Below are 23,295 nucleotides of genomic sequence, written 5' to 3' on the forward strand. Positions count from 1 at the left end.
GTAGGGACTCCACAGGTAGCATTTCTACATCACCATCTGGGTTCTCGTTAGGTTCAGACAATAGGGGGCCCTAGAGGGAGACCAGAAGCTTGGAGAAGGCAGAAGGATGTGCTTTTTCTTATTTGCTGGCTGACTGGATTGACAAAAGCAATCTCATGTTTGAGTTCAAATCCCACTTAAAGCCAAAAGTGAACCCTTAGCAAGGAGTTATAGCCTATAGGTCAACCCCAATCAATAAAAGGCAAAATAGCTAACAAATGGGAAGACTGGGGCAGATTAAGCAGCTCTAGTTGACATTTGGAAAATGATTGAGGAACTGAAAGTTGCTAAGAGAGTAGATTTCGAAAGTTCTTACCACAAGAAAAAGACTGTAACTGTGCCTGGCGACAGATGTTACCTAGATGTACTGTGCTAATCATTTCATGATATGTACATACATTCTGTTGTACACTTGAAACTAGTATAATGTTATATGTCAATTACATAACAATTAAAATAAATTGTGAAGAATATTCTGAAAAATCTAAAATCTGCTAGAGACAATGTAGCGCAATACACAGAACCCATGTCATTATTGTCTCGTGCAGCACGTGCCAGTAATGCTTTCTATGGGTGAGGCACTCTTTCGGCATCTGAAGGTGGCAAAATGGAAAATACCGGTTCTTCCCACCAGGGCCTATCCCAGGGGAGAGGGAGCAGATACACGGACACGTCTCTCTAATGTTGGGGAAGCTGATAAATGCTACAACTAAGCTAGAAGCAAAGCCCACGACAGGAGAGGGGAGGTAACAATCCATTCTGCCTGTGGATCTTTGTACAGGCTTCATTGCAAATGTAGGATTGAGTTGACCCTTGCAGGATGGGTAGATTTTATTAGGAATCAGCCAGCTTTTAGTGAGCATCCTTTACATACTGTCCATAATCATAAACAGTTTTACAAATAATCCTTTCAACAACCTATGACCTCAGTATCGTTGTTATAATTTGACAGGTAAGGACATTCATGCAGAGAGAAATAGAGATAATCTTTTCAGAGTTACAGTCGATGAATGACAGAGAAAGTAAGTAGTCTGGTCTACATCTAGTGCTCTCTAAACTAAAAATATTATAATTCATTTACTCAGATATTTAATATGTTCCTAAGAGGCAGAGAGGGACTCAGAGGTTTAAAAAGTGGCCCCTTTCCTAAAAACCATTCGAGGAAACAGACAAGGAAATGGTCATTGTTGTACAGCATGATGACTTTTCTGAAAGACGTGGTCATTAGAAATCATTCAAGTACGTAAGAAGGTCACCTAACCCATCTGGTTCAATTTGGAAGAAAAAATAGGCGTCAGTCAGACTCATAAGGAGGAGACAGGCAATGCACACACCCAAACTACCATGTGCCATGGCCCAGGGGCAGCATGCTGATCCTGTGAAATGGGGGGGGGTTGGATGTGTTAAGACAGACAATATCAGAGAGGAAGAGTGGTAGATTAATCTAGAGAAGGCAATACCAACCAAATTATAGAAGAAAGTATATGTCACATGTTTTAGTCTGCTTGGGCTGCCATAACAAAATATTATAAATTGAGTGGCTTAAACAACAGAAATATATTTTCTCACAGTTCTGGATGCTGGGAATCTCAAATCAAGTTTTCAGCCTGCTAGTGAGAGTTTTCTTCCGGGCTTGTAGACTGCTATCTTCTCGCTGTGTGTTCAACGTCCTTGGACGACTCTCCCCCAGGGATTCAAGGATGAGGATGGGGGAATGGATGGAGACAGAGACAGAAAGAGGGAGAGAGAGAGAAAGAGAATGAAAAAGAGAATTCTAGTATCTCCTCCTTCAGGACACTAATCTTATTGGATCAGGGCCCCACTATTATGGTCTTACTTATCCTTAATTCTTAATGACCGCCTTATGGGCCCTATCTCCAAATACAGTCACACTATGGATTTAAGGCTTCAACATAGGAATTTTGGGAGGGCACCCAAGTCAGTCCATATTGTAAATGATATTCAAAGAATATCTATGGAAGGAAACAGCACTTTCCAGAGGTATGTCCTGGAATGAGCCCTCTGGCCTATGGAGTTGTGTGGATCCAGTGACCTTCAAGAGGACTCTCAAGGTGGTCTAAATGAAAGCGGTGGCGTCAGAAGTAGAGAAGTGGGGATCAAGGCAAGAAATGTTGAAATGAGGTGGGTGTGAGCTAATTCATCCTTCTGGCAGAAGGGATATTGAACCTGAGGTTGGGGCCAAAATGTTGATGAGATACGCAGGCAATAATGGACAAGATGGACCACGAAGGTGCAGTAGGGGCTGACAGGAAGCTTGGGTTACATTGTGCAAGCCTGAATGGCAGGCAGGTGGTTGTGTCTTTTAAATCTTGGGAGAATGGAGGACTCATAAGATCTGGGGTGTTTTTCATACATGTACCACAATATTTTAGCTACTCATCTGTTGATGGGCACTTGGGGTGCTTCCGTTTCTTGGCTATGGTAAATAGTGCTGCGATGAACACAGGGGTACATATATTCTTTTGAATTAGTGTTTTGGAAATATCGAGAGGATCATTTTATAAAGTATATGATTGTCTAAGCACCTTGCTGTATGTACATCTGAAACTTATACAAAGTAATATTGAATGTAAACTGTACTGGAAAATAATTTTTTCAAAAAAGGTCTAGGGTCTAAGAAGGTAACCTGTCGCAGCATATAGGTAGGGAAGTTACAGGAGGCAATGGGACCAGCTTTGGGTGACAGTCTAGTCAGGAGGAAATAATAGGATGAATGAGAGAGAGGGGACAGCTATGGGAGACTTCTGGTAGGCAGAGACAGTGACTTACAGTCATCTGTCAGATGTGGCAGGTGAGAGAGAGGGAGGTGATGTAATGATGTCACCGGCTTTCTTATCCAGCACGTCTGAATTCTTGTTTTCTGGAACATCTTTCTCAGTGCATTTTGTATGTTTAGTATGCCTCTGCATTGTTGAGATTCACCAACACACCATAGGGATAAAGACTATGCTCTATTTTTTGTTGAAAAAAATAAAGGAATTTGCTTGACTGAGCACAGTTTATCAATGTAAAGGATAAGAGTAATATCGAGAATAACATATGCAATCATCTCACAGTACCATTGCGAAGTAGGTTCAGGAACTGGTTGTTAGTCACAGGTTTGAATTTCAGCTATGCTGGTCTCAAGCTTCCCACTTGGAATACTTCTTGCCCCTGAGCTTTAATTTCTCCATCTATAAATTGGAGTGTTTTGATTTAATAACAACACCTGTATACCTGGAAAGCCATAGAGATCACCTGGTCCAAATTTCTCATGTTAATGATTAAGAAACTTTGTCTCAAAGCATATAAATGACTTAAATAAGGATTCTTACTAATAGAGTTTGAATTAAGAAGGAATTGACCTTCTATTTGTTATCTCTGATCAGCTTTCATTCCCGTTCTCCACAATGATTCTTCAAGCATCTACTCCCCTCAAACTCCAGCTTTCTCATCTCTTCTTCCCCATCTTCTAACTGCACATTTATCAGAGAAAATTTCCTGTCTTAGAACTCTGGGCCCAGCCTCTCTCTCCAGCTTCCCCCAATTGCCCTGCACCTAACAAATCCTGTGGACTCCAGTCCCAGCAAATGTCTTGTCATTTCTGAAACAGACCGTGCCATTTACCAGCCCCTGAAGGATTCACCATCTTCCCTGGCTACAGTGCCCTTCCTCTGAGACTGTCAGGCTTCTGCTCATCCCTCAAGATCCAATTACCTCCTTCCAGACACCTTTATTGATTCCCCCAAAGAGCTGGTCAGTTCCTCTGCTGTGCTCCCTCCACAATCTGTTCATAACAGCATGTCACACACAATCTGCTCCCCTCATAGCATATCTGTGTCACTCACGAGATCCTCATGTTTCTTAAAAGTCACGATCAGCTTTTATTTCGGGTCCCACAGTGTCAGCACTTAGTACAGTGTCTGGCAGATTGTGGGCACACCGTAATTGTTTGAGGAATAAATGCACTTGGGTCTCTTGGCGCCTAATCCAGCCGTGCTCTGTGTATGTGGTATGACTTGGTTGTATCCAGAAGCATGGGTAGAGATTGTATAACATGGGTTAGTGCAATGGTTAGACAAACAGACCCAATTAATGTAGTCTCAACTGAGATCCAAGTCAAGGCCTTTATTATTGGGGTAGCCAGAAAGCCAAATGACAGTTCCAGAATCAGATCCATAACCATTGTGGATTGTGGTGTGTAAGTGTATAATACAATGACTAATGTATGTTCCACACCAGACTAATTCTTCTATCACTAATCCCTCTTCAAAGGAACTGGGTAAACAGATAAATAGACATCCGAGGCTACTGAAACCCTCTTCTTTACCCTTCCCTTGAGCTCCACACTTGCCCCTACCAGATGGTGATGTTTGTAGAAGCAGAAGCTGCCGTTATTTAACTCCAGAGTCTCCTGTACAAGGTATCTTCCCTCGTCCTGGCTGCTGTTACTGCAGTGGTGATGATATGGGCTCCGATTGGCATCTGTTTTCATTTAGCTCCTTTCCTTAGCACATTTATGCTGCGGGAGGGACCAGTCTCCTGGGCTAGAAATCCTGCCACTCCTGTTATTGTTCCTCGTCGCACTTTCACATCTGCTCAGTTGTACTACCGTCTCAGCACCTGCTCCCCAAGGTAGTACACTTTGCTCGCTCTCAACTCCAGCTGCAAGAATAGGTCTGGTGTAGCATTAGTTCTTCTAAATTCTGTGATAAGTCACGGATATTGCCATGTGCATAATGACCAAACCTGGGGAACGGTCACCATGCCCATGACCTCCCTGTCAAGTCTTCATCGGTCTTGCTGACCATCTCGGTTGTATTTTTAAATTAGATACAACATCCCAGGCTTGTGTCCTGGCCAACACCACGCCCCCAGCCCACTGCTTAAATCTCTGTATACTCTTGCAAACCTCACTTTTCGCTAAACCTCCCTTTGCATTACTGTCTATACCACAATGATAAGATACTGATCTTGCAAGAAAAGAACCATCTTTAACATAACAAAGATATAAATTACTTTCAGATCTACACTAACCATGCAGAAAACCTCTTGTCAGCACTTTTAATTCATTTACCTCTTATGTGATTACTGCATGTGACTCACGGTTCTTCAGTATCCTCTGCCCCCAGATACAGATTAGATATATAGATAGATAGATAGATAGATAGATAGATAGATAGATAGATGATTGATAGATGCTGTTGCCCCAATAGTATTACTACTCCTGCTGTGAATAATAATAAAAATTCTTATAAATTTCAAATAAGGTTCTCACCTGTAAATATTGTTATAAGTCACCACCAAAAAATAGACATGAATGAAATGTGCCATATTCTTAATAATTTGATGCACACATAGAATTTTAATGCATTGGAATAAACATTGGATCACAAAGAAATACAGGCCTTTATTGCAATCTTGCTCATAACTGGGCTTCCGAGGTTTGGGACTGTGTGAGTGAAAGGGAGAGTTTACCAGTTTATATAACTATAGCTACAGAAATATGGACAGGGTGGCTATGTCGTCAAGGGTTTCAATCAGTGCGTTTTTTTAAAATAGCTGCTTCTGTTCATAATTTTGTCACATGCACACATTTCCATGGCAAAGGGCCAAATGCATCTAATGCAATTCAAGGATGACAAGGAGGACTGATGGCCTCTAATGAGCAACTGATGAGTTGTTAAGAAGCCCAGTTTAAACTCTGTTCAGAGGAGGAGGGCCACGGCCATTTGCTATGGCTCCTTAAGGTTATTAACTAAGTAGGACTGAGAAGGGGAAACAGTTCTTGGATTTTATTATTCTATTTGAAGATAGAGAACCCAAAATTGTGAAGATAAACATAAATCTTGGTTTAAAAACCTGTGTGTGTGCAGAAATGACTTAGAGTGTGTAGCAATTCACTTAAACCATGAGCTGGGGCTTTGGTCTTAAAGTTACTAAACTTGTGGGGGAGGAACGGATTAAAAAAATGTATTGTACTGTATTATTATCGCAAAGACTGATTATTATGCAAAAGTGTGTTCCAATTTCAATTTTAAAAACTACTAATTTGTTCTCAACAGCTGTAATTTGAGATCCCACGGGATGACATGTGAGGATACACAGGAAACTTTGGTAGGCTCTTGTTGGTTTGGTGACTTGATTCAGCAAGGCTACTTGGCCGAGATTTCTTCTGTCTGAAACTGTAATATGGGGGCAGCCACAGAGTAATTCCTCACAGCTGGGATCTCACAATACATGGACCACAACAAGGACCTGAAAATGTACTAGAGAGACCATAGGATATCTCTTAAATATTTTTCACTTCGGTTGGATTTTTTAAAAGATTTTTGTTTATTTATTTTTAGAGAGGGGTAAAGGAAGAGAAAGATAAGGAGAGAAACATCAGTGTGTGGTTGCCTTCTGTGCACCCCATACTGGGGACCTGGCCCATAATCCAAGCATGTGCCTTGACTGGGAATTGAACCAGCGACCCTTTGGCTCACAGGCAGGTTGCTCAATCCACTGAGCCACACCAGCCAGGGCTTTGGTTGGATTTTTATGTAGCAAAATAGAGAAGAGTTAGAAGAGTATGTTGACAATGGGCAAGTGGCATTAATTATGTAGTACAAACATCTCGTGCTGGCTTCCTGAAGGCCATTGAGGTCTTACTAGCATGTAGCATGTTAAGGTGTGTGAGGTCTACATTGCATCTGACTGTATACCATTTCACTGCAATTAAGCGAATGTTTGTTGAGTTCATATCATAAGCCAGACATTGCAGTAGTGGGGATACAAAGATGATAGCTGGGATAAGAACAGCAAGTTATTTAAACAAGTGAATTGTCATCTTTCTTAGTAGTTAATACTTTTTAAAAAATCCTTTCATTCTGTAGGTATTTACCCATGACATGGTAGGACACTGTCTTGCTTTTTTGGATATAAATGTACACACCATCAATTGATTTTTATCGAACACTGTAGTCAAGCACAAGAAATTCTAATGAACGTTTTTTTGAATGCATTTATTTTTCTGCATTTCCCCCACACCACTCCCCCACCACCCCAGCCATCCCCACCTCCCTCCCCTGATCCCACCCCCCTTTGTTTTGTCCATGTGTCCTTTATATTTGTTCCTGAAAACCCTCCCCCCCATTATCTCTTCCCATCTCCCCTCTAATGTCCATTTTATTCAAATGCATTTCAGGGGAAGTTTATCATGATATATCAATCATGTCAAAAATTCTGGCTTCCATTTTCTCTTTCTGCTTCTAAATTTTAATTTGCCTTGTTGATGTCTCTTTCATGTAAATCTATAACTTGTTAACCATTTAGTGGGGGTTTAATCATGTTCCTATTTGAGAATCTCTTAAAGTACAACTTCTCTCCAGAAAAATGCATATACTCACTTATATAAACACTACATACAATGTGTATTTTCCTGAGGATTGATCAGCTTGAGAAATAGTACATTAGATACTATGAATAAGAGGGCACACTTTTCTGAAGACACAACCTGTGAAATTACAACTCAATTTTGAACTTAAGAGAAGATTTTTCAAGATATTATGCTTTGGATTAAAGTTTAGTTTCCTACCTAAATTTCTGCTAAATGTATATTCTGCTACAAAGATGTGGTTGCATTTACACCTGTGATGGAAAATAAGTGTTTAAGCCAGGCGTCCGGGAACGTTAGCATGAGTTTAGGTCAGAATTTAGGCTCTCCTGAGTGTGACTGCGTGTAAAAGTGATCTGTGACCTGTGTCTGCCTGCATGGGCTACACCTTTATTAAGGCTCCGGCTGTTAGTATGATGGGCAAGCTCCAATCCTCCAACATCGTTTTTAAATGTAGTTGAGTCCCCGCATCCTTCTGTGCTTCTGATGCTCAGAGAAGCTTAGAAAAGTCTATGCCATCAGTTTGTCTGGAACATTTCCTGAGCTGAACAGGTGACGCCATAAACATACCCCAGAGGTGCCTTTTGCAGTGAGCAAGTGGTTCTCCAAGGTGGCTCCTTCTGGGTGTAAATTGATTTTAATGATTTCTTTCTTTCTCCTGGGAAGGACTTATGTGGGCATCATTCATGCGACACCCTGGGAATGGCAGACGTTGGGACCATATGCTCCCCGGAGCGCAGCTGTGCCGTGATTGAAGACGACGGCCTCCACGCAGCTTTCACTGTGGCTCACGAAATTGGTATGCAGCGCCTTTTCTCTTCCCTCGCCAAATCAAACACTTGTAACAGCTGCAACAGGAACCGAAATACTTGGCAATTAATTCCAGATTTCTCCTGGTTCAGATGTACCCTCGGGGATTCAGTGTGTTTATATTTGCACTTTCAGGGTTAACTAATAGGGGAGAGGGAAAGGCAAAGTCAGGCACACAGTAAATGTTTCCCGTCTGACAGTGTCATTTAAAAGCGGAAGAGAAATTTGCTACTGCTACTGTCTTTTAAGCATCCTTAAGAGACTCTCAGGAGAAATTTGTCACAGCGGACTATGGAATGCAGAGATGTTGCTCTTAGAAGTCGCTCAAGACTCTGTTGGCTCGTCCAGGGCTAAGCAGTTTGCACACACGTTTTCTTGTGTTCTTCCACTGTGACTGATAATAGTCTGGTCCTGCCAAAGGCAATTAATACCTGCCTTGTTTTACATGGCAAAGCAAATGAATCTGAGTGCAGCAGTCAACTTGGTGTATTTTAAAATCTCACTGAACTGATTTGTCTGTCATAAGAAACACATCTAAATCCTAAAACCAGAAGTTTAGGACTGAGTTAATTGTTGAAAAATAGCCCAGCAATTAGGAATATGTGTTTCCTCCTCACTGACCCAGGCTACTAGGTGTATGAGAGTTTAGTTTAGTACTTAGGATTCCATGTTAGACTCACACACGTCTGGGCTCCATGCTTGCTAAAGTACCCTCTACCTGTGTCTTATTATTTAAACTCTCTAAGCTTCAGTTTTTATATCTGAAACATATGAATAGCTGTGCCTATTTCATGGAGTTATTTTCAGGACCAAACTGGGTAGATTATAGATACCATCTGTTAATTGATAGCCACATAGACATCTGTTTTGCTTTTTAGTTAAATAGTTCATTTACATTTTTTAATGTATGTATCACCTTTTAACATTATCTTTTGCAATGGCAAAGTATGGTTTGATAATTATTATAATTTTGCTGTATTGTATTAAAGAGATTAGTTTTTAAGCTAAAACCATAATTTTTAAATAGAAATTAAAGCTTTTTTCACATTTCTAGTAAACAGAGAATATTCTATAAGGTATCAATTCCTAGCCGCTATGTCTTCTTTGGGGAGTTAAAAGAACTTCAGATCAAAGGTGTAGTTGCATGATTGCATGTCAGTGGACTGCAGAGTAGAACAGAGAACAGTAGTTAAATTTCAGTTCTTACGTATAATCATGACTTGAATTTTCTTAACTGACACTCTTCTTATCTAAGGAAAAAGAAGTATTTGTTACATAAATAGCCATTCAGAAGCACCACTGATAATAATTCTACATAACACCACATGAATTGAGCATCTTTAGCTTCAGGAGCCAAATATCCGAGATGAGGTCTCAGCCTTGTCTCCGTATTCTGTGTTTTATGTCAGGCCAGTGATGTAGGCTCTGTGAGAATCCTTTCTCCCTTATGAGGTGACTGATAAGGGGGCTGTGGCTCTGTGATGTGCTGGGCCACAAGAGCTGAAAGCATTTTTAACATCCATATGCCATTTGAGCTTCAGGGATGGGATTATGTGTTCACCTGTCTCTCACTCATGCCTATTAAAGTAACTTATTAAAGCTACAGCCTCATATAGATGCTTACTCAATGTTCATTCCATGTCCGTGTGTTCATGAGTGAGTAAACAGGAGCTATGTGAGCACTGCCCAGGAATTGGCAACTACCCAATTCTGCGACAGAACCTAAAGAGATTAGTCCAAATACTCCAGAGGATTATAATTGAACAGAGAAGATTTTAAAAGTACACCAGTCATTAATCACTATTCTTCAGATGAGAGACGTCCCATAGGAAAGATTCTCAGTCTCTGGGAAGGAAGAGACTGGTTCTTCTCAGACTGGGCAGAGGGATGGTGAGGAGCAAGGAATAGAGTTGAGTTGTGGCATCACCCTTCCATCAGCTTATGAGTCAAATTCTGATCTTCCAAAGAAGAGATTCCAAATTCCTTGAAGGAAGGGCTGTTTCTTCCTTCAGTCCTGTAGTGATCGCTTTTCACACATGGACAGTGTCTGGGAGTCTTCCCTGTAAGAGATCCTGTGGCATAAATGCATCTTCTCTGTGGCTGCGTTGACTCTCAAGCCAACTGGGCTGGAGTGAAGAGCCTTCCAGCATCTTACACCAAAGGTCTTGGGTTACACAGGCAACTTCAGCAGTCTGAGAGACAAGAAGCCAGATATTGATGAGAACAAATGTTTTATTAAAACCAAATATGTACAATACAAACTTTTCTTAATAGTACAAGAATATATGACATAGTTTTGCAGCACAACAATGTAGGAGAACTGTGGGCTTCTGTGTGAAAAATCAAACCTGAGTTTTTGACATATGACTACACCCTTGAGTCCCCTTTAATGTCTTGGTCAAATCACCTCTGTTTACTTCTTTAGAATTCTCTGTAATTCATTCTCCAATCAAACTCTGCCTATTTAATTTCCTTTTTTTTTTTTTTTTTTTTTTGCATTACATATGGCCCATCAAGGGATCTGGCTTTCATTCATTTTTCTAATTGCTTTATTATTCTTCAATTTTACTTTTTGCCTAAAAATTGTGAACACGTGTTATAAAGTATGAGCCTTACAAAATTTAGAGGAGATAACTTTACAAAACACTTCCTAATCATCTGCATGTGATCACAGTGTCGCTTCCGCACGCAATGTGTTCTTGGGTGATACCACTCCCGGGTCTGTTTCCAGAGCTTTATTTTTAGGTTGTTGCATGAAGTCTTGCAACAAGTTATCCATGCTCTGGATTCTAATTCTACTCCATCCATCTCTTGTAATTTCCTCCTAACTCGAGCCCATCTCAGAACGTGCTATTTGCTTCATGCACAGAGACTGTAAATGTGTTACTATGCCCAAAACATAGGCAGTGGAGAAAGTTTCCAGGCTCTTTCCGTACTTTTTCTTCTTTAATTCTTCTAGAATCTGTAAAGGATATATTTGGTTAAGGATAAACTTTCATTAACTGACCTAACTGACTTAAAAATTTTCATAGAGTGCCCCGCTGCATCCTCTCTTTATACGTAGTGGTTTAGACTACAAAGTCATTGTACTTGAGTCGAAATTTTCTTTGTTCTTTCACCTCCTCCATCTGAAAAATTTGTGTGTTGAGAAGTAATATGTAAGATAAAGGAGGCCAGGCTGAAGTCCCTTCTGGCACCTTTCCAGTCCACGGTATTAGCGTCAGAATGAAGTGGGTTAAGTGAACAATTTGGAAAGTGACTCTTTTCATGTCCTGCATGTTAAGTAGGGCGCTTCTCTTTTCCTGCTAATTCTTTCTAAGAAAGAGCTAGATTTTGGAGGTACAGACTCAACTGATGCCAATACAGGCTTCTGGAAAGTGGATTTTAATGACCTCAGACAATAATTTTTGCCTTCCTCCTTTCTATGTTATGTGCATGTAAACATCGACTACATTGTTGGGACATGTATGAAATTGGCTTTAAACTCTCAAGAGCACAGTCCCCATCCCTGTTCCTTGAGTGGAGGAAAGAATGTGGTTACAGCCATTTTACAATCCAAATGTGAACCATAGAAAGTTTCAAGTGAATGTAAGCTTATATTTTGAGTTTATATTTTTAACTTGTCAAACTTTTATTATTGGCTTGTAATAATAAAGATTTCACCTGCTGCACACATGGTCCTTCAACATAATAATTTTATTGATGCTGGGCCAGCTTCTAATACAGCAGGGGGAACAATCTGACTTCATTTAGACTGGTGAAATCCATGATTTGCAAACTTGCCCAAGCTGTGCTTTGTGGTCGTTAATTATAAAATGTGCTAAGTGAATCTCTTCACCATGAAAGATTCCAAAATGCTGCCTGAGCTAAAAGCAGGCAACTGAAAAACCCGAAGTCAAATATTCAGCTGGAGGCTTAGGAAGTGGTTAAGACACAACAGTATGGCTGCCGGCGTTTGGCTGTGGTTGAAGGGAGTTCTCTGGTTGTGTTGGTCTGCACGTGACTACGCTCCCATCGATGATTAGATTAAACAAGGCTGTGTTTTGAAAAGCTACAGAGGCCCTTGAAACACCAGAGACCAAAGCCAAGTGCACAGAATCAGATGTCAGAACTGTCTGTGAGAAGTGCAGTGAAAGGAAGCTAGGATTAAACTTGGTGTTTACCCCCAAACCCATCGCTTTAATCAACACAAACTGAGCATGTTTTCTAACAGTTTGGAGCAGTGCCACACTGTCTTTCTTGGCCCCCAGATGAAAGGTGGGAATAGGTCTTTGCTCTGTGTCTGGCAGCATTGAGAGATTTAGTGTTTAGTGTCAGTTTTTTAAAAATCAAATTCCAATTCATTATTTCCTTAGGGGAGGCCTATAGATTTTCTGCCACATGTGGAAACCCAACCAGTTGAAGGTGGCCGAAAAAGTAAATATATCACACCCTTAATGTGTGATTTTTCTCTTCTTATGATTAGAAATGCCACCTTCCCTCGCAAATCAAGAGTGCTCAGTAATGTCAAAATACATCGAAACTACTGCAGTACTCAGAAGTAAAAGCATAAAAACCCCAAGGTATCAGTGAGAACAACAAAGTGGTTAACAATCACTGGGCGTTGGATATTTTTCAAACCTATATTCTAACCACTTTGAACCTTTTATATCATTGAATCCTCACAAAATGCCATGAGGCAAGTACTTTCAATGTGTCGCCCAAGAGAGGAAAAAACCGACACACGGAGAGATTTCTAAATGTGCCTACAATCAACAACGGGTATACTGCTAAAATTCAAACCCATTTCCTCTTGTCCCAGGGCCCGAGATGTTGATGGTATCTTCTAATGGTTTCTTGGCGTTTATTTTGAAGGAGACAAACTTGAATTTGATTCAAAAGGATATTGACACAGCTAGTTATAAAGTGAAAAAACCAGTGTTCTTCTTTCCAATGATGCAACACTTACTATTTGTGTTTAATGTTTTGAAATGGGAGTTTAAGAGTTTTATTATTTTTTACGTGAGAATCTGCATTTGAGTAAACATGTGCAGTCCAGTTATTGGAGCTCCTGGCTCTCTTCTCCAGGGATTCTAGATTCGGGCCCCATGTGAGCTATTGACTCACTTTGCAACCCTTGGCAAGACCTTCTTGCACCTCAATAATCCCAGCTGGAAAATTAGGTAAAATAAAAACATGATTTCATTAAGAGACAGATGCTTCAGCTGAGCAGTACTTTCATAAGTAAACACATTACAGAGCTTCTTGTGACATATTTTTAGGATGTGGTGCTGTGTCCCCTTGTCCATTGGTCAGTCTGGGGTCAGGAGACAAGAGCTTGAAATTCTGTTTAATTTGCAGACCAAAGTTTAGAAAAACAACCATTTCCTTCCCAAGGTTAATGTTATAAGTCAGCCCTGGCTGTACAGTAATACCTGAGTTGAACAAGAAGCTGAACTAACATTTTCCTTAAAGTAATAGGTCTTCACCCAGGTGAATATTATCTCAGATTTCCTAACACCAGATTCACTTGTGAATTTAGGAAGGGAAGATGATTTTAAAAATCTGTAGTTTGGATATTAGAGGTGAAATCTTTTTTTACTAAAATGACACTTTTGCCCATTAAAAAACCCAATTACCATACTAGAAAAAGTATAAGGTGACTAATTGTTTGCTATCTGAACTAACAATACAACTGAGACTCTTACCTTAATCTCTTCTTTTACCCTACAAAATTGCTTTGAGACCTCTTTTCCTATACTTTAACTTAAGAAAGATATACCTCTCTGTCTTTGCAAGTGTAACAATGGCTTTTCTGTGAGTTTCTGGAATCCATCCCTCCAAGATCTCCCCCTCAAATAACTTTGCTCTGCATTGTTCTAAAAACTTATCATAAAATACATTTTTGGTGAAAAAAAAACAATGAATTACTTTAGAAATTGTAACCATTTTCCCCAACATTTCTTTACATTCTCCATGGGCTGTTTTATTCTCTGGGGCACATGTGTGACTCCCAGCCACGCCACGCCTGCTGGAGGCAGGTCCTCCGAGAAAGGCTTAGTCTCCCATCCACATCTGCAATCTTAAATATCTCTGAGAGTGATTTATGAGCAAACTCTCTCTAGAAAAATGTGATGTCCTAGGCAGTCCATGGCATCATGATAAATTCTGATTCCCCTACACAACATGGACGCAGAGATATTGTTGGCAGCTGGGACATCACATTTTAAATTTCCTAGATTCTGGATCTTTCTCTATTAATCAACTTTTAGTGTTCTACTGTGTTGTCTTTACCGAGAGTCTCCCTTTAAAATAGCATATGCACTTCTGTGCACCTTGCCATTTTAGGGCTCAAAGACATCGGCAGACTGCCTGCCTCCCATTAGATGTCTTCCTGTCACGATGGGGGAGGGGGGGATCGCATTTGCAAATCGCCACTGCTCTTCCTGCTCACAGCCGTCAGTATGTGCGTCACGTCTTTCCTGAAGAGCATCCAAGCACCCCTCACATTGACCTTCCATTTTCATTCCTGTCTGGCTCCTGCAGGGAAGTCACATGGGTCTCTCTCACTGTGCCCTGGTTCCAACTACTGCAGAACTGGCTGCCTGTTTCTTGCGGAGTTTAAACGTTCTTCAGCTTGCCCATGGCTCTCATTGCCCTTGAGAGAGCATGCCCGTCCCAACCAGCTGACACACTTGATGGAGGACAGAAGATCCATCTGCCCTCAGAAGTATCCGTCTCTCTCAATGGATGCTCGAGCAGTCTGCTTCGGACTGACTCTTGGAGATCTTACAAAATTCACATCTCCTTTTAGCTCTTGCTGAAGTGGAACTAAGATTTGTTCCTGCTCAGAATGGCAATCTTCTCTGATGGCCACACAAGAATTTCTTATATGTATTTTCAGCGGAAATGAAGTTGCATTGGTAAATTAGTCAATTTAGGGAACATAAAATTCACAATATTATGCCAAATAGCATGCCAAAATATTCATAAAATTATACCAAAGTCTATTTTTATAAACTGTTTTGGCTATATAATTGAAATCTTTGACCACTTACCACTCTGTGAAAGAAAAAATCTCAGGTCCCTCAAAGTGAATTTGGTGTTTGCCACATGGCCTGCATTTTAAATCAGAAATCAGAAACCCATCCTCCAAATGAAGGGACAGTCCCTCGATGCAATAATAAAAATGCATTTGGTTGGGCTATTTATTTATATAAATTTGGGGAAAAAAGCTATTAGTCCATCCAGTAGACATGACTGTCTTATAAAGTAGAATGCAAAAATTACACTTTTTAAAATATAAATCTGGACTTAAATAAATGTCATGTTGCAGGGGTCACCTCAGGCCACTTTCCCTCTCTTCTATGCCAGGGAAAAATACTCAAGTGTGAAATTTCCCCACAAATCCCAGTGTCGCTGATAAAGATTCTCCCTTGGAAAAGTTCAAGAAGCGCAGAGGGCATTCTCAACCTGTGTTTTATGTACAGTGTAACTTTAAGCCATTTAAAATAGGACATGAATGAAAGCTTCTGTTTTTCTGAGAGCTGTGGGTTCCCTGAAAAATTCAGCATGCCATCCCCAAACTGGACGAGCCCCCCTAATCTTCTCTGGCATGTTATTTGGGGTGTACTTTGCAGACTGTGATGCACTTCCATTCTACTTACCACGTGGCTGCTCATGGGAGGTTTTCCCAAAGAAAACGTGCTAGCCTGGTGAACGCTATTGAAGTAAATAACTGCCTAAGTAGCATAAAAATGTTGAACCTCGGAAGGTCACCAAGCCCTAGCCACTTAATTTTAGCCACAACAGCAACCAGCTGCTTGGTGGACAACTTTGTTATGAGGTGTCGGTGATTTAACAAGTTGGCCAAAAGTAGTTGGAATGCAGTGTGAAAGATTTCATCTCTGTTGGGCTTTTACTGGTGCACACTGGACTTTCTTGGTGGAATGACCCAAGTTCTTGCCTTTGGCATTCAGAAACCCACAGAAAATGTGGTAATCATTTTTCTATAGGATTTTCTACATTCTTGTGTACTGATTTGTATATGATTCTATAAACTTTTGCAAAAATGCTCCTAGGATACCTGTTCCCAACTTTTCAGAGTTTCTACACTGTTGTCCCAGATTTATTTTTAACAGCATTTTAGATTTATTGGACAATGCCATTTTACCCTTGGACTATTTAAAAATTAAGCTATGTAATAAAAGCCAATTTAGTTGGATTACAAGGACGTGGTTATGAACTCTGTGATATAGTACCTACCTTGTACAAGGGAGAGGCAGTAACTGGGAGCCCAGAGAACGTGGCCAAGAGGCATAAACAGCAATACCGCCTTGCTGAGTGGTTTGGGATAATCACTTACCTTCCCAATATTTTTTTCTCTTCAAGCTATAATCCTCCATGATGGGCACATTGGTATGTTAGGCATTTCTTCCACGTAAATAAAGTACATCACTTATTTATGAGACTAATAAACATTCACAACTCACTAAATAACATAAAGAAATGAAAGGATGAAACAGGCTTACATTTGCATGGAACCAGAAGGTTACTAATTTCACTTCTCTCTCTTTCCCACCCCACTCGCAGTCATCTCTTATATATCTACCTATTTACATGGCTAAGAAAATAGAAGTCATCTACTAAGGTTTACAACATGCAGAAAATTGAGTAAAGCAGAGAGGGTTCAACAGTCAGTGGGGGAGAAAGTCCTCTGATCTCCTGGGGATTGCGGTTGATCAGAGAAGGTGGAAAATTAGACAAATAATCATAATAATATATAGTGTGAGCTATGACATAATTGCACAGTTGCTTTGCAAATTCTTGATTCTAAATAAGGCTGCCTTTCTACATGTCACTGAGCATGTGTGATCCAGATGGATTATGGGAATGGCTACTCCTTAGTGTAATGTTTCAGATTTCCTCTAAGTGCTTCTAACTACATGCAGCTTTAATTTCCCTAGGGGTCCAGTCTCTGCGTGAGAAGGTAGTAAAAACGAACTCATGTACAATTGGTGGGAAAATCAAGTGCTAGTATAATTGTCACAGACAAGTAGAAATGCAAAATTACTCTGCCTCGCACTTCCTGTATTCTTTCCCTTAGGACATCTGCTTGGCCTCTCCCATGATGATTCCAAATTCTGCGAAGAGAACTTCGGGTCCACAGAAGATAAACGTTTGATGTCTTCCATCCTAACCAGCATTGATGCATCCAAGCCCTGGTCCAAATGTGCCTCAGCCACCATCACGGAATTCCTGGATGATGGCCACGGTACGTATTGTCAAGGACAACAGAGGCCCAGAAACAAAACTTGGGATTGTTATGAGTTTTATTTCATGAGGTCCCCATGACATTCATCTTGCCCTCTAAGACAATGGTTGTTTAGATAGTATCAAAAAAAAAAAAAAAAAGGAGCAAGAGGACTGTCTGTTGGTGCCTAATGCCAACGTCCTTGGTGGCATTAGAAGCAATGATATTTTTGCGTTTGAACTGAAAAGTTCAAAAGAGAAGCAGTGTGGGAGACCACACAGAAGGCTCAGCTAGTGCCCTGAAATCCTGGCTTTTATTCCTTCTTTCCCCACTAGCTTCCTGTGAGAATGCTGGCAGACATCTTGTATCCCTGCTATTAATATGACTCGCACAATTATTTGTTACATGCCTATTACAGGGGTGTGGTTAAGAAGTGGGTGACAGTTCTGTCAGATTCTTTTTATGGCAACAGAAAGCCAGGAAAGAAAGCTCTTTAGATTTGCATTCACTGGAAGAATTTGGTTTCATCCTGACAGCAGATTCTCCTGAAGGTGGAGTAAAAACTGAGGACCAGAAATAGAAAATCAATCTGAATGGTGAGAAAACGCTTTAAGAACTTCAAAAGAAAATCTTTGGCTTTCTAATTCAGATACAGCTCAACAACACAGCATACTTTATTAAATTCTGTAAATGTAGGATTAGTGGGTTATAGTGACCTAGTAAGAAAGTCACCGTTTTAAGAAATAATAAGTTCTGACCCCTAAGTAATTTTTGAAACCAGTGGTTACAAATTTCCTAGCACTTCTTATTATTTAAAAATACTAGAAACACTGGAGAATAGACTCAGAGTTGAAAAAGATCTTCAGAGACCACTAGTTTGTTCAAATTTCTCATTTTACAGAAATGGGCATATTCTCATCTCTTGGGGTTTTTTCTCTTAAAATTTGTCTCTTTGTAAACCTAGTGGTTGAATAGAATATGACCACCAAGATTCAAGATTGAATATGAAAATCTTAAGTATAGTAATTGTCCATAAATTTAACTCATGATGTGTGATTCAAAGGTGGGTAAAGAGAATCTGTGATAACTGATTTTCCCTAGTTCCACAAAGTTTTTGACTCCATAATCGCAAAAGGATTAAAAATTCAGTTTGTCTCAGAATTTCAAAAGAAATTCTGCCACATAGAATCTTTCATATCTTATAGGCAAAAATCTGTTCATTAACTCATTTTTTGCTCTGTTAGTGGCAATGCTTTATCCACTTGGGACTTTTAACATTTCTTATTTGTAAATATAATCCATGCACAGCTTGCTTTAAAATTTTCCTTAATAAAAAATACATGTTCTTTGTTAATTGAAAGGACATCTCAATATCTCAGATACAACACCAAGAACCCATGAACTAGACCTTTGCTTTCGACTACTAGTAAAGTGGTAGTTTTCTGTTTAGCTCAGTTTACAATGTTGATTAAGTTTTGATAAAGTCCCCAAATCAATGTTTACTTAGTTATCTGCTTGTCTATATGATCAATTTGATCAAGTCAGTATCTAATGAAGTCCCTCTCGGGTAAATCTTACTCTCCACTCTTGATATTACTTTTGCTAGGGGTTTTTCTCAGGCTTTCTGAAAGTGAAATCACATTAATATTTTATTTCAGCATCACACGTTACACATTCCAAAAGTTTGAGCTAAACTTTGAATCACTAAGTGAATGGATTTAGTTGCTAAGGCAGCAAATACTTACGGCTAAAGGGGACCAAACTTTTTCCTGTGCGAGTATTAGGTCAGTTAATTACAATGCTGTACAGATTTTGTTTCTTATTGCCATAATTTTGGAATGATTCACTTATTTCATATTTGTGGAATCCATGATCTTACTTTCTATACAGTAAATATGCTTTAGTATTGACTTTTAACATTCTTTCTGTATTTAAAAGAGCCCATGTTCAGATTTGTTAAGTTTTTGCAACAAATTTATATATTTATATATCTCTCCACATTTGTTCCAAAAGACCTCATGGTCTATAACAAGCAATAAAATACTTTTAGTAGAAATAGGTCTAATTCACTTGCAATGATAAAATCTTATCTGAATTTCTCATATATATTAAATTAATTAATTATATTACCTAAATTCTTTGGACAATGAATTCTCTTAGTTGATATGTTCATTCATTTCATCAAACCTAGACTCTCACTTTTGAATATATTGGTTAGGCAGTCCTGTGTTTTAATAGCAACAATAAAAAGAAGACCTTTACCAGTACCTGTAATGAAGGAAGTAATTTCAGAATAAGGAAAACCGAAGAGAGGCCTTATGATGCAATGGCAAAGCTCAATTATGCCCATTTGAAAAAAGCGTGCACAGCAGTGCTCTTTGTAGTATTCTCATTTAATGTGAATTCGAGTAATATAATAACTTAAATTACAACCAGAAAAAGTGACTTAAGTGACAGTGTGGCAGTAGGGACTAATAAATGCAATTTCCAGATGTTGCGGTTCTGACGTTCTCACTCCAGAGCTTTGGAAAGAACCAAGATGAAAGCCAAAGTCCTAGACAATGGAGAAGCAAAACAAACAAACAAACAAAAATACATACATTTTTGTCCGATGGCTGAACTGATACCGCGAAAACATACCATAGAACCCTTTCGCTTTACTCACAGGGAATCACTCAGACTCCCATTCAGAGCCCGTGTATTCATATTTCATAGAAATAATCTGCTTTTGGTTTTGCTCTAATTTTCTGGGCCACCAACAATTTTAAGCAACAATGTAATCATGGTGGGGGTGGGGTGCACTTCAGAGAGGTAAACTGGGGGCAAGAAATTATATCATTTGACAGGAAGGGAGAAACCAGAAAAACTGTAAGATTAGCCTTAACACATTAAAAGCTTAGAGGTCTGGCACCGTTTTCCAAAAGGTCAAAGACCCAATCCCACCAGCGTGATCCATGAAGGTACCTCTGTACTTCAGCATGGTACAAAAATCAGTATGTGGATAAAAATGATTTTCCTTTATTTAGGAAGATTAAATTGTGACATTAGTATAAAGGCAGCAAAGCAATTGCTGTTTTTAAACAGATGCCCTCATAAAACTTATACAATTGGTAGATGGTACCTAAAGAATTCATTATCTGGAAAAATCTATTTTCAGATAAATCTATTTATGGGTAAAAAATAGCTCATCTGTCCCCCTCCCACCTCCAGCAATGATAGAGAAATAGGGTCTGAGAGTATAATTAAATTCAAACCATTTGATTTGTTTTTAAAATTATTAGCCATAAGTAGGTGGACATTTATAGCACTCAACCACTGCCAAATTTAAATTCATTAATACTGAGTGTTTCCTGATTCAGTTCCAACAAGAAATATGTAGCAATTAGGTTACGGTTGAAAAGCTGGGATGCACACACTAAAATAACTGTGTCTGCAGATTTGTGATTCAGAAAAAGAGAAGCCGTGTCTCACGGGGACCCCCCGCCCCTGCCAGCCTGGCCAAGATCCTTGCAGACATTCTGCAGTGTTTGTTCAAGTTAGCTGCAGGCAAGCTGGCCGGGAGTGTGATCCTCAAAAATAAAGAGAATCACTGGCAGAGAAATTGTGCAGTGAAAGCAGGTTATTGAATTTCCTCTCTGAAATGCTCAATAACCTTGAAGCCAAAAGCGATAGCTGTGCCTCTGCTGTGTCCCTAAGTCACAGGACCAGGTGATGAGAAGGCCACCACTTAGGTAGAAACAGTTCATTGCCCCCATGACATGGGCTGCTAAGGAAAATCTACAAACAGCTTTGAAAAATTAACTTGGAGCATGTTTAAAGGCCTCAGTTTACAGCCACTTACTGAACACAGAATTTTGGAGATAAAATGTTTTTAGAAAATCAATTCTCGAAATCCTGTGTAAGTAGAGACTATAAAGCTAGTAAAATGACATTAACTTTCAATTTCTTTTCATCTTGATCAAAATTTATTGGTATAAAGTTATTTATAACATCCTCATTATATTTTTAATATCTGGTATACCTGTACTTATAACCCGTTCTTCGTTTACATTTTTAAGGATTTTTTAAAATTTAAGTTTAGTTGGTATACAATATTATGTTCTTTTAGATATACAATATAACGATTCAACATTCATATGCCTTAATATGCATGTGGCCCTGACTTAAGTCCACAGTGTCATACATGGTTAAAAATCTAGGCTTCATCCTTTTACATGCAGAGATTTCAATCTAATTTCACTGGCATTGTATCTGCTAAACAGTGTTCTTCAATCTCCTAACAGTTTCACAAGCAGACCCTTGACTTACTTTTGGTCAGCAACCATTCTTTGCGCTTCCTCAGTGACCTCAGTAGTTTGTCTGTCCCTGGGCCGACAGGGCATCAGTTTCTCTTTAAATGTCAAACATTCAAATAAAGACTAAAAGAAGAGTTGCTGGGCCAGGGAGATGATGGGGGAGCTCGCAGTGATGTCAGCTCCTTTGAGTGAGTTCCACTGGAATGTTAATTGATTTCTCCTGGGCCATGGGTATTTGGGCCCACGCTTAATTTCACACCTCTGTAGTGAAAAGGAAAACAACAAAACTACAGTGTTAGAAACAGTGAAGAAAAAATGGAAAGAATGAAGAGCAACCAACCTTAGTCCAATAATTTCATTAATCATTAATATGAAAGACAAACAGTAGTGGAAGCCATACATATATCTGATGGCTTCTATTTTATATATATATATATATATATCTATAATAGATAATATATTATATATATGCATATATATATATATCTTTTTCTGTTGCATTTCCTGGAGGCCTGGCACACACCCCAGTGCCCCTAGGGCCCCTGCGATGAGAGAAGACCATTCTTTCCTTCAACTGTCCATCCTGAATCACCGCATGTTACTTTTTAATAGTTACCCTACTCATGGCATTAACTTAATATGTACAAACAAATGTACAATATGCACACATTTCCATGGTCTTTCTTTTAGAGACCGTCCATGTACACATACCAAATATTAAAACAAAAGGAAGGAAGAAAGGAGGGAGAAGGATAAAGCCACTCGGCCGTCCGATGAACGCAGCAAACAGACAAATGTTGGCAGCAAAGCCCAGATAGGATTTCAGACGGGGATGAACTAAAGGAACACATGAGGTAGATGTGAAGAAGTGGCTGAGAATAAAAATAAAACAGATCAAGAAAAGTCAGCAGTAGACTGCATGCTTTTAGAGGTCGATATTAATGATACTAAAAGATTGATCAATTTCCTCTGTCACCCCTCCCTGAAAATGTGCACAGTTTTTAAAAATTCTTTAAAATCTATAATCCACTATTACTGAGATTTTAAATATTTTATACTGCAAGATTCACAATAAAGCTTTTTATTGATTTTTTTATTGCTCTGTGGCACAAGTCTGCCATTTGATAGAGATGCCTATACCTATTTTATAGCAAAAGGACATAATTCAACATGTAGATGAAATTGATAGATTGTATATTTCAGAGTAAAAAGAAAGTAAGGCAGCAACAAATCTAACTGTTGAGAACCCTGGAGTAATATATTAGTGGCAATTCTGAAATGAATCATTTTGAGCAAGAAAGGGTCATCTCCAGGGAACCTCTCTGGGAAAGCCGTGCAGCTGAGACACCAAACCTTTAATAGCAAAGCAAATGTGTTCTTCATTTATAAAACTCATACTTTGGTATTACGTTTCATACAGAGATGCCACCTCTTGAACTCGTGTTTTTGTAAGCTGATTTCAAATTGTTTGCATGATCCATTGCTTTTGACTCCCCATCCGCTAAGTGAGGTAGGAAGGATGGCGGTGCCTACAGGTACAT

The 23,295-nt window shown here is 39.4% G+C and overlaps 1 protein-coding gene across 2 annotated transcripts in view; it reads left to right on the forward strand.

The window, feature by feature from the left end:
- Nucleotides 1-23,295, forward strand: part of ADAMTS5 (ADAM metallopeptidase with thrombospondin type 1 motif 5) — a 49,830-nt gene that overhangs the window by 5,641 nt on the left and 20,894 nt on the right. For both annotated transcript variants that reach the window (XM_053918007.1, XM_024565276.3), the window contains 2 exons: nucleotides 8,084-8,216; nucleotides 17,313-17,480. In XM_053918007.1, coding sequence (XP_053773982.1) covers nucleotides 8,084-8,216; nucleotides 17,313-17,480 — 301 coding nt within the window. The remainder of the gene's footprint in view (nucleotides 1-8,083; nucleotides 8,217-17,312; nucleotides 17,481-23,295) is intronic.

Source organism: Desmodus rotundus, chromosome 2 (assembly GCF_022682495.2).
Source record: "Desmodus rotundus isolate HL8 chromosome 2, HLdesRot8A.1, whole genome shotgun sequence".
Taxonomy (NCBI): Eukaryota; Metazoa; Chordata; class Mammalia; order Chiroptera; family Phyllostomidae; genus Desmodus; species Desmodus rotundus.